The sequence below is a fragment of the Chrysochloris asiatica genome, unplaced genomic scaffold, assembly GCF_000296735.1.
Source record: "Chrysochloris asiatica unplaced genomic scaffold, ChrAsi1.0 scaffold00143, whole genome shotgun sequence".
Taxonomy (NCBI): Eukaryota; Metazoa; Chordata; class Mammalia; order Afrosoricida; family Chrysochloridae; genus Chrysochloris; species Chrysochloris asiatica.
In genome coordinates this window covers 4939825-4952925 of record NW_006408661.1, presented here as the reverse complement: position 1 = coordinate 4952925, position 13101 = coordinate 4939825, and the positions used below count along the sequence as shown (strand labels likewise).

General features: G+C 37.9%; 1 protein-coding gene across 1 annotated transcript in view; it reads left to right on the top strand.

Annotated features, from left to right (window-relative positions):
• The window catches only part of AP3S1 (adaptor-related protein complex 3, sigma 1 subunit), a 75754-nt gene that overhangs the window by 42126 nt on the left and 20527 nt on the right, over positions 1–13101 (top strand). Inside the window, exon 4 of the mRNA XM_006870528.1 lies at positions 9786–9857. Within this exon, the coding sequence (XP_006870590.1) occupies positions 9786–9857 (72 nt within the window). The remainder of the gene's footprint in view (positions 1–9785; positions 9858–13101) is intronic.

Genomic DNA, 13101 nt, shown 5'->3' with positions numbered 1-13101 from the left:
ACCTTTTAGGTTAGTTGTGGGGCACAAACCATTTTCACCACCCAGGAACTACTGACATAGTAGATACTGTTGATACAATAGATACTGATACAGTGAAATTATATCATTTATATCATTAAAAAAATGAAACAGAAGAGGGTGCTCTTTACCATGTTATGTCGTCGTTGACTCTATTTTTAGTTTTCTTCTTGTGAAATAAGGTAATAGCAACTTCATTGTTTTTATTCTGGCCAGAATCACCAAAGCCTTAAAAAAGTTTTTTTTGTTTTGTTTTCTTCAGAGTATAGATTATTTGCTTTTTATTGGTTTAGTCTGTGTGATAAATTAGAAGTGTGCATCCACTTTGGTGCTCTGAATTTCTAATTGTTATTTTTGTCAAATCAAAAGAAAATGGAAAGTTTTATGTAGAGATCTTTGATTTTTTAAAGTATTTTAGCATTTGAATGCTTTAAAGCTTGAGAATGCTTCACAAATTGTTGTTGTTGTTGTTATGTGCCATGGAGTCAGTTCCAACTCATCGTGACCCTGTACAGGGTTTCCGCGGCTGTAAATCTTTACGGGAGCAGAAAGCCTCATCTTTCTCCCACGGAAGCAGCTGGTAGTTTCGAACTGCTGACCTTGCGGTTCACAGCCTGATTCGTCCACTACACTATAGGAACATGTAATTATAATATTTTGCTATAGGAATTATTAAAGTATACTTCTCTTTAATATTGTTATGCTTTAAATATTGACATTGTTTTTAATTTGTAAATGAGCAAGCAAATCACAAACTTTTGGCACCCTGTGTGTGTCCTTACCTTATTTTTATATTGATATTTGTTAGTAAAATTAGAATTTTCTATTCTGTTGTGTTTTTATAATCATCACATATTTTGAACAAGCAGATGAATTATTAATATTACATACGTTTGGTGCAGTGCACTGGGTACTATAAATTATATAATTTATAATAATCTTTTATGTTTTGAGACTTTGAAGATATTCAGTGATACTCAAGACCACATAGGTTGTCAGAAGTAGAGCAGACATTTGAAACTAGGTTCTGTCTGATTCAAAGCATATGTCAGCACCCCAGTACCATACTAAAAAATAAGTGAAGGTAAACTATTTAGATAGCATTTTCTCCTTTATATAGGGTAAGTCATCTTCAGATGGTTAAAAACACAAAAAATCGTAAAAACCTGCAAATCTATGGGTAAACCAACTAGTGAAAGAGTAAGCATAAAAAACAAAAGGCCAACTAGAAAACTTTATTCTGATTATCAAATGTAATAATGACTTAAAATTAAGGAAGACCCTCTCACACCATACATAAAAATCAATTATAGGCAAATTTAGGAAATGCGGCAGCTCCATATGATAATCACTGGGCTGCCAACCAGTAGGTCACCAGTTTGAGCCCACTAGCTGCTCCATGGGAGTAGGATGGGGCTTTCTGCTCCTGCATAGATGCACCATCTCAGATAGCCTATACAGGGTCACTATGATTCAGAACTGACTCAATGGCACTTAACAACAACAGCAGACAAATTTGAGGTGTGGTGTTGGAGGAGAATATTAAAAGTACCATGGACCACCAAAAAAAAAAAACAACAAACAAGTAAATCGGTGTTTGAAGAAGTACAGTCAGAATGCTCCTTAGAAACCAGGATGACCAAACTTCATCTCCCGACTTCAAACATATTATCAGGAGGAACCAGTCCCTGGAAAGGACATCATGCTTGGTAAAGTGGAGAGTCAGTGAAAAAGAGCAAGATCCCCAACGAGATGGATTGGCACAGTGGCAGCAGCAGTGGGTTCAAGTGTAGCAATGATTTTTAGTTGGGCACAGAACTGCACAACGTTAAGTTCTGTTATGCATAAGGTTGCTATGAGTCAGTACCAACTCAACAGCACCCAACAACAGTAATGAGTTAGAATCAGCTCAGCAGCACTTAGCAACAACAGTAGACAACATTAATCTAAGCATGAAAAATAAGACAATAAAACTGGTTTCTTTCTAGAAGAATGCATTTCTGATCTTGGCATAGGCAAATATTTCTTAACTGAAAATACATTAATCATAAAGCACAAAAATGGATAAATTGGTTTATATTGGAAGTTAAAACTTCTTTCTCCCAGCGAACTGTCAATGAAATAAACAGGCAAGAATAGAGTGGGAGAAGATAGTTGTAATACATGTATGTGACAGAGGACTGTCTCCAGAATATGTAAAGAGTCCCTGAACTTATCAATAATAAGAAAAAGACAAACCAGTAGAAAATGATCAGAAATCTTGAACAGATATCACACGCAAAAACAACAAAAACGATATTTAAATGACTGATAAATAAGAAAATATACTCAATTTCATTTGTCACCAGGGAAATGCAAATTAATGTCACAGTGACATAAGACCACATATCTGTGAGAATGATTAAAATGAAAAGATTGGCAGCAGAAAGTACTGAAAAGGAAATGGTATCACAGATTCTGCTATTTGGATGTATAATAGCTTTTGAAAATATGTTTGCTAATATCTAATAAAACTGAACATAAAACCAAACTACTACTCTTATCACCCAGAAATTCTATGCTTAGATATATATTCAGTAGATACAGATGTGCAGTAAAAGACATGTATAAGAATGTTCTTAGCAGAACTAATTGTAATGATCCCAAACTAGAAACAACCCAAATTTCTATCAACAGTATATGGATCAATAAATACATTGAAGGAATGAGCTAATATGTAATGACATGGGAAAAAAACTTTAAAAAATTAGTGACAAATAAAAGAAGCCACTTACAGAAGAGTACATACTGTCCTCTTTAAATAAGCAGTCAGTTCGTAGTATTTGTGTTAATTATGTTCTATAAAGTTATTGTGAACACTGAAGTTGTGAAAACTATTGTAGAGGAAATGCATGGCTAGGTTCCTCAGAGACTCTCGTTAAAATGTTTTTGTCAACCGGTCAGTACATAACCTTGTTTTATGTGTGTTTCTGTTTAAAGACACCTTACTTGATGTATATTATTGATTCATGTACATCTCTGGCTGATAGCATTATAAGTTATATCTGAATGAAGTTTATCTAACCCATGTATTTTCTCTGTAATGTACATTATAAACTTCTTGCACTATTTTTTAAACAGCACTGCAGTATTACTTTGGGAGCATTTAAAACAGTGAACTCACCAGCAAGAAGTATAAAAAATGTGAAAAACATGGCATCGTTTAGACTATGAAAAGGACACTTAACAGTATGAGAGCTGAAACAAGAAGGCAGGGTATTGCTTTGGTCAACCTCATGTGCACATTGAGTGACTTAAATGTTTTGTTGGTCTGCATGTCTGTAAATGGTCATGAAAGCACTGTGAATATTGATTTGGGAGTTACAAATAAATTTTACTGGATAGACAAATTAGTAAATATGAAGTCTGAACAGTGAGGATTGTCTGTAGTCCAGAAATAGGCAGAATATATCTATAGTGGTAGAAAATAGGGTAATAGAAACATTTGATGGTGATAATGACTTGAGGGAGGCTGCTATAGTGCTAGTAATATTTCAAAACTTGATTTGAATGCTGGTTAAACAAATAGGTGTATTTTGTGAAACTTCATTACGGTTGTACATTACAATGTTTTGGGGGTTTTTTTGGTATGTATATTATGCTTCAGTAAAAGTTTACTTAAAAAGAGTTGGAACTGAAATGGCTTTATCTCTCATAACTTGTTTAATAACAATTTTCAAACGGTGTTCAGATCAGTTAAAGGTACTCTTTTTTTTAAAATATACTCAATGTATTTTATATACTCAATTATTTACTCAATGTATTTTAAACCTTTTATTTGAATTTAGTGAAGGTTCACATAGTAGATCATCAGGTTTACACTCAACAAATCATACACTTTGCTTCATTACAGTGATTGCAATCCCCTTCATGTACCATCAATGGACAGGATTTACCACTGTTTATTTTAACTTTCCCTATGTCTCTCCCAACCTTCATCTTTCCTCTGCCAACCTCCTTCTTGTATATTACCTCCCCCATAACCAGTGTCAAAATAACACATGTCTACCCTTTATCCTGTAAACAATTTTCCCTCCCCCTTCCACCTCTTAGTAATCATCATAGAATGGTTCTTTTATTAAGAAAACCTTATTATTTTTTTTTTTACTACAGTATCTGTCCTCTGATGATTGATTAATTTCACTTTGCATAATGTCCTCAGGTTTTATCCATGTTGTGAGGTATTTGCAGATTCTTCTTTATCCTTTAATGTTGTGTAGTATTCCATTGTTGTGTACGTACCAATATTTCTTGGGCATTTAGGCTATTTCCTTTTTTTTGCTATTGTGAATAGTGGCTGCAGTGAACATGAATTTGCATGTATCTATTTATGTCACAGCTCTTTTCTTGAGGATAAATATATACTAAGTGGCCAGATTGATGGGTCATACAGTATTTCAGTTTTCAGCTTTATGAGAACGTGCCATACCATTTTCCACAATGGTTGCACCATCAAAGCACTCTTTCAGAGATACAGTATTTTTCTTTTTTAATGGGAAAAGCTTTCTACTTTTTACCCTCATTTTTACTTTCCCTAAGATATTAATACTTTTTAAGTGCTTGTCCTTATATTAAGAATCTTGTACCAAAGAAGAAAAATGTATCTGAAATAGTTAGAATGAGTAAAGTAATTTTGAGGCCTGTGTTACCGAGGCCTTGAGGAGAAATAATAAAGTTGGGTGTGTGGCTGAATTGTTGTTGCTATTATTAGGTGCCTTCAAGTAGATTCAGATTCATTGTGACTAGATGCACACCAGAATGAAACACTATCTGGTCCTGCACCATCCTCCCCATTGTGGTGTTTGAGCCTCTCATTGCTGCCACTGTGTCAGTCCATGTTGTTGGGGGCTTCCTCTCTTTCAGTGATCCTCCACTTTTCCAAGCTTGATGTCCTTCTCCAGGGGCTAGTCCTACTTGATAACATGTCCAAAGTATGAGAGGCCAAGTTTGGCCATCTTCGCTTCTAAGGAGCATTCTGACAGTGTTTCTTCCAAGGTAGATTTGTTCTTCTGACAGTCCATGGTACTTTAAATGTTCTTCTCCAAAACCATAATTCAGTTGCGATTCTTGTACAGTATTGCTTAGTTGTTTGAACTGCAAGGTCGGTGGTTCAAGCTCAACTGCTGCTCCTGGAGATCCTATACAGGGTCACTATGGGTTGGAATCGACTCAACAACGGCACTTAACAACAACAACAACAGCATTACTTAGTCATTGTCCAGCTTTCACGTGCATATGACGTCATTGAAAATACCGTTTTCAAAAGGTGTTCAGATAAGGTTTTTTGCTTGAGTCGGTGATAGCTTTGCTCTTGAATGCTTTAAAGAGGTTTTTTGCAGAATATTTTCCTAATACCATACATTGTTTGAATTCTTGACTGCTGTGTGGGTGCATACTCTATGATAATGATAATTATTTTCTACTTCCCACAAAACCTGAAGTAAGCTAAAAACTCACCTGAGGCTGACCTTTATGTGCCCCACTCTTGGTCATCTGAATAACTTACTGACATGTGTTAACCCGGTTGTTACATGAAAATTGGCGTTTTATGAAATGGAGGATAACCACATTAGATTACATCATTACATAGCTGCCAGACTTCATCATTACATAATTTCCAAATCATTGAAAACATGGCACAGCCAAGCTGACACACCAGCATTACTCTGACCTTGTATCTTGGCGCTTGTTACTGCTAGACATGTGTCCTTAATACATAAGCCAGTCAGATAATAGATTTTTTTTACTATTTTTGTAAACTTGAAATGTCAACTAACAATGTAGTCAGTAAATGAGGAGTAGGTGTATTGATCTCACCAAGAAACCTTGGATTGTTAGATCTGTGTAAACTGGTTTGAGGTTGGAACAATTACCATAGTTGATGCAAACAATGTACACATTTTAAGTTTATTTGTACCACACAAACCCTGTGTGATATTTTCATAAGCATGTTATTCCAATTTTTTTCCACAGGTTTCTGGCTTCAATTTTTTCTAATGTCCAAAAAACTTAATATTAAGTATTTATATTGGTACCTATTGATGCTGAAAGGAGCTCTGGTAGCGTAGTGGTTACAAATCGGGCTGCGAACCTTAAGGTCAGCAGTTCGAAACTACCAGTTGTTCCACTGGAGAAAGATGAGGCTTTCTGTTCCTGTAAAGATTTACAGCCTCGGAAACCCTGTACAGGGTGGCTATGGGTCGGAACCAACTCCACGGCACATAACAGCAACAACAACATTGAGGCTGTGGTTTGGTTCCCAGCCACAGACCCTCACTAACCTACCTCTGGGTTTCTAAACTAGCACCTCTCCCAGCAGGATTCCTTCCCTGCTTTGTAAACCACTTTCTCCAAGGTAGGAAGGCATTCCTTTTTCTACCCCAGAAACAGGCCTCACCAGGGTGGCTGGCTCCAGCCCAGGAGGTGCATGGGTCTGCAGCCCTGTGCTTTCTGCCCTACCATCTGGATAGGTGGTCACCACATCAGGGCCTTTTGAATCTCCTTTCTTGGCAGACACTATGGGGTGAGTGTAAGAGCCACAGAAGGGCTCTGCACGCCTCACTTGGACAAGAAGGGTCCGACTGGACACCTTGGAGCCCACAGAGTTGGGGCCATGAGCACCTGCACCAACACTGTCCTGTCATCTGGCTTCATGTGGAGCCAACACCATGGAACCTGTACATACGCAGGCAGTGGCTCCCACCTGCCACAGGACCAGCCTGGGTTCAGGCTGTGCCAACCCTACATGCAACTCTCCACCCGACACTACCCGGACCCAGATCTGCTACAAATAATTCCCAAACTCTCAAGCTCAGCTGTGAACTGCTCCAGGGCAAGCACCCAGTTTCAGTTGTTTATAATCTAATTAATAAAAATCCTGGTGTGGCACTGTGGGTTAATGTGCCAGACTGCAAAGCCATTTGAACTGCAAGGTCGGCGGTTCAGGCTCACCAGCCGCTCCTTGGAAACCCTATACAGGGTCGCTATGGGTTGGAACCAAGTTGATAGCACTAAACAGCAACAACCAAATCCAATTCATAATTTCTTGACCATGGTTTATAACTTTATTATACAAATATGATCAAAAGTAACACTTTCAAACTATTGAATAAATATGAATGAAATTGAAATTTATTGGCTTCTGAAAATGTCACGAGATGTGTGATACATGCATGGGCTCACTAGGCCAGAACTTTTTACTTAATTTCATCATTTATATCCATTATGTGTATCTACCCATTATATTTAAGGAGCTCTGGTATTGTAGTGGTTACAAATCAGGCTGTGAACCACAAGGTCAGCAGTTTGAAACTACCAGCTGTTCCACGGGAGAAAGATGAGGCTTTCTGCATCCATAAAGATGTACAGCCTCGGAAACCCTGTACAGGGTCACTGTGAGTCAGAACCGACTCCATAGCACATAACCACCACCACCACCACCCAATATATTTTTATCTTAGTGTGGTGCTGTAGGATAAGCACTAGACTGCTAACCATAGGGTCAGTTGTTCAAGCCCACCGGTCACACCTTAGAAACACTATACAGGATTTGACTGTATATGTCAGCTTATATGTATGAGTTGGAATTGACTCGGCAGCACTTAATAACAACATCTATTTGTGGGGGAGAAATAAAGTATATCAAGAAGCTTGCTGTTTAGATTTTATTTTTTACCCTGTAATATCACCAGCTGCTCTTCGGAAACCCTATACAGGGTTGCTATGGGTCGGAATCAACTCAACGGCACTTAACAACATCACCCAGGAGTATGGTGACTATATGTTTCAATTTGTCTGGAACAATCCTGGGTTGCGTCTGTTGTTTCAGACTATTGCTGTTTTCTGATAATGTTGTTGTTATGTGCTGATGAGTTGGTTTTGATTTATAACAACCCTGTATAGGGTTTCCAAGGAGTGGCTGGATTTGAACTGTTGACTTAGTGGTTAGAAATCCAGTGCTTATCCTACAGTGTCATACTAGGATGCCATTTTATACTATTATTATGATATAATAATTATTAATAAGGAGTCTTGGTGGTACTGTGGGTTAGATGTATTACTAATCATAAGATTAGCTGTTCACATCCATCAGCAGCTTCTTGGGAGAAAGATGAGGCTGTCTGCTCCTGTACAGAATTGTTTTGATGGCAGTGGGTTTGGGGTTGTTACTAGCAGTTTGGATAATGCAGATGGTTACGTACTCTACTGGTAGCTGAAAGGTTGGTGGTTGGAAACCTCCCAGAGGCACCTCAAAAGAGAGTCTTGGCAGTCTGCTTTCAAAGTGTCACTGCCTTGAAAACCTGTGGAGCAGTTGAGTCTGCACTACAGGGGTGGCCATGGATTTGGAATCAACTGGACAGCAACTACAAATAGTAACAACAGCAATCTTATCTTTTAATGCTGCCTCAGTGTGTGTAGTGATCAATTTTATGGTGTCTTTATGAGTAAATGTTACGGCACGGGATAGTAAGCATACAAGTAGAAATAGAAACAAAAAGTCAATGACAGCCATGGAAGGTAGAATTTAAAGGGTCAATTTTGAAGATCTGTGTCAAGGATCCGCAAGACCACCTTGATTTACGAGACAGAATCACAGCCTTAAAAAGTTATTCTTAATGTTACTGCTGATCACAGAAAGAATACAGAATAAAGTCAGCAAAGAGGAAAGTCTGGAGAAAACCAGGCACAAGCTTCTATAGTCCCTTCCTGGTAGAGTTACATGGGATATACTTAATTCCCTCAGTAAGGATACGTGACAAACTGTACAAAGTATTCCTAACCAGGGAAGGCCCACGCTAGCCTGAGCATCTTGGATTTTTATTAGACATTAAGTCATATATGTATGTAGTGCCTATGTGACTGACTTCAGTTACTCAAGCTTCAGACTACCAGAGCAAAAGCCTGAAATTCTCTTGATACTTACTAAGTAAAAAACAGATGTTCAGTATAAATCAAATTGTTAGTATAAACTATCTGGTCAAACTGGTACAGAGAGACCCAAAGCTTCAGGCATGCAAGAACGCCCTTATCTGACAGAATGTGCTAAGAGCTCAAAGTTCAGTTCCCAGGAATTGGGTATGTACGTGGTTTGAGCAACTCAGGACTGATTACTAAGTTAACCCTTTCTCACACGAGATCATGCGGGCTATTCAGGTCAGAGTTTGAAATCAGGTAAGTATAATTCTAAAGTCTGTGCTCTTTATATAAGTAATTTTAGTGATCTTTTATATTAATTTGTTATTTTAAAATTACTGGTTACATTAGCTGTGGTATGGATTTGGACTATGCCATACCATCTGTCTTCTCCCCAGCCCCCCAAAATGATATGCAAGATGTATTACATAGTAAAACAACATCTATCTTGATAAATATTGCTAGTGAGTTTTTTTCCTCACATGAAGATAAGGGTTTTTCTGTGTTTTGATTTTTTTTTTTTAATTAGATCTTTCCTAAGTAATGGTGCTAAGATTTCTAATTGTTATTTTCAGTAAATTTTATTTTGGTTTGCATATTTATATGTTGAAAAGTAGTTTCCATGGGGAATAGTCTATAACTGCTCTTTTTGCACTTTACACCATTTTAAAATTTTTGATAAAAAAAAATATGGTAATGGAGTCAGAGAATTTTTAGTTTAAAATTATGTAATATCTGCCTTGTAGATAATAGAGTTATATGAACTTACACAGCTTTAAAAAACTTTTAACCCTTTTTCCTTACTTTCTCCCTAGGTATTTGTGGAAACATTAGACAAGTGTTTTGAAAATGTCTGTGAACTGGATTTAATTTTCCATGTAGACAAGGTACTATTTCTATATTGTCAAATCTTCTAAGCTTTCTATATAAGTAATACATTAAATCGTGTGTCAGTTTTTGTTGATAACACTGTTTAATATATGCTATAAATTATTTTTATTATGAGTCAGGAACTAAGTTTGTTAGAGAAGAGTCAGGTCTTCCCTAGAGGAGATCATATGTATCTAGGGCCAGAAACTTAGCATCAGTGAAGAGCGGTGTGTTCATGGGTATTAGTGGAAACACATCTGAAACACATACCTTGCCTGTTGTTAGTGCTGTCAAGTTGATTTTGACTCATAGTAATTTCCCCAGTGGAGGAAATTGGGTTTAAATTGGATTTTATAGGATACTTGTTGTTGCTAAGTACCATCGAGTCAGGATCCGACTCATAGTGACCCTACACAGGGTTTCTAGGGAGCAGCTGGTGAGTTAGAACTGCCGGCCTTAACGGCCCACACCAATGTTGCAGTTTACCGCATTAACTGGAAACGCCACACCAGAAGTCCGGATTTTATAGGATAGTAGATATGAAATATAGGGATATTTTAGACACAAGGGTTGATGTTGATCAAAGAGGCTTAGTTTTAAAGAACCTTTGGTGCCATTAAGGAGTCCTGGTGTGGTGCTGTGGGTTATGGACTGCAAAGTTGGTTTGAACCACAAGGTGTCAGCGGTTCAAGCTCAACAGCTACTCCTCAGAAGCCCTATACAGGGTTGCTGTGGGTAGGAACCAACTTGACGACATTTTGACTGCACTTAACAACAACAAAATGCCATTAAGGGGCCCTCGTAGTACTGTGGGTTAAGCATTGTGTTGCTAGCCTAGAGGTTGACAGTTCAAACCTATCAACTACTCTAATGAGGCTGTCTCCTCCCATAAGGATTTACGGTCTTAGAGATCCTAAATTGGAGACCCAGAATTGACTCTATGGCAGTGGATTTGATTTTGTTCTTTTAGTGCCATTGGAGCCCTGGTGACACAGGAGTTAAAATGTCCGACTGGTCACTAGAAGTTTCAAGTTCACCAGCTGCTCCATGTGAGAAAGTTGTAGCAGTCTACTTCAATAAAGATTCACTTCCTTGGAAACCCTGTGAGACACTTGTACTCATGATAACTTGACAGTAGTAGGTTTCTTGAGTTGAATGCCATTGGTTTGGGACTTTATTTGGAGGCAATTTAATGTTTTTTAATGAAATTATATTGGTATTATTGTTGCTTTGTTTAATTTTTATAAGAAAATTTTTTCTGCTTTATGGGATTTGGATTGATAGGTGGGAAAATTCAAGATTGGGATATTAATTAGTCTACTGCAGTAGTTCAGAAGAAGTGAACTAAAAGCAGGGACCGTGGGGATGTAAAGAAGTAGAATTGACACGATTTGATGGATTCTTAAAAGCTGGAGGAGAGAGAAAGGAAGAATGACTGAGATAGCTAGGCATTGTTATTGAGTTTTGTTGTTGTTAAGTGCTGTCAAGTTGATTCCAACTCATAGTGACCCTGAATAGGGTTTCTGAGGAGTGGCTGATGGATTTGAACTGCCAACCTTTTGGTTCAAACTTACCTTGTGGTCCAGTGCTTTTACTATATGCCACATCAGGGCTCATTACTGAGTACTGGTGGTGGTGTGCCATGGAGTCAGTTCTAACTCCTAGCAATCCTGTTTGGGATTTCCAAGGCTGTAAATCTTTACGGGAGCAGAAAGCCTCATCTTTTTCCCATGGTATGGCTGGTAGTTTCTAACTTCTGACCTTGAGGTTAGCAGCTCAACTCGTTACGATTACGCTATCAAAGCTCCTTTACTAAGTGTTGTTGTTGTTAAGTGCCACCACATCGGTTCTGACCTATAGCGACCCTGTATAGGGTTTCCAAGGAGCAGCTGGTGAGCTTGAACTGCCGACCTTGCAGTTCAGATGGCTTTGCAGTCTGGTACATTAACCCACAGTGCCACACCAGGACTCCTTACTAACTATTAGTGATGTAAATTTAGGAGGAACAAATTAGACTTTTATTATATGGAAAATTTTTCCTGGATTAAGTTGGTCTAATCAGAGAGGTCTTATTTTCAGTGATTCATCTTTTGAATAAAATGGTCTGAAAATAATCTGTTGTAATTTTATCAAAAGTTATGATTTTAGAAAACTAGCTTTATTGAGGTGTAATTTACATACTGTTGTTGTTGAGTGCCGTCAAGTTAATGCCGACCCATAGCGACCCTGTATAGGGTTTTCGAGGAGTGACTGGTAAGCTTGAACCACCAACGTTGCAGTTCAAATAGTTTTGCAGTCTGGCGCATTAACCCACGGTGCCACACCAGGACATATTTATGTGTTGTTGTTGTTGTTGTTAAATGCCATTGAGTCGGTTCTGACCCATAGCAACCCTATTAGGGTTTCCAAGGAGCAGCTGGTGATCTTGAACCACCGACCTGTGGTTCAGATGACTTTGCAGTCCAGCGCATTAGCCCATAGTGCCACGTCAAGATATATAGAGCAAGAAATTCTAAGAGACTTCAGAAAGTTAATGGAAAAGTGGAATGAGATGATAATGAAATTTTTCCATGAACTTTTTGAAGCTCACTTGTACATTTTAATGTTTGTGAACATCAAAAAACCATGTTTCTCTTAACCAGTTCTTTAGATCACATTTCTCAGTTACTAAGTAATTTGATTTTTATACAGTAACTCAATGTGGACAGTGAACTAAAGCTTGCTATTTATAAGTCTGTTTTTCATGTTATATTGATTTTCTGTAAGTAATGTGATTTATGCTCTTTCATACTTTGAGAAATCCCTGTTATATGTAGGCATAGGGTTCATGATATTCAAAATGATGTTTTAGCATATAAAAGTTTTAACAACTCTTTGTGGCACTATAGGATAACCACTGGACTGAAAAGTGGTTCACAAATGGATGAATGGATGGTTCACATCCACCAGCTGCTCCTCAGAAATCCTATACAGGGTTGCTATGAGTCAGAACCAACTCCATGGCACGAAACCACCATCATAACAAAAGGTCGTTATTTTTAAGTGTTGTCAAATAGTTTCCAACTCATAGTGGTCCTGTTACAGGGTTCCCAAGAAGCAGCTGGTGTTCGCTTTTATAAAACATCTAGCAATTTTTAAAGGAAATTGAGGTGTCTTTTGTAAAATTGGAAGACAACTGTCTGGCCGACTGATTGGAAGAGATCAATGTTTATGCCCATTCCAAAGAGAGGTGACCCAACAGAATGCGGAAATCATTGGACA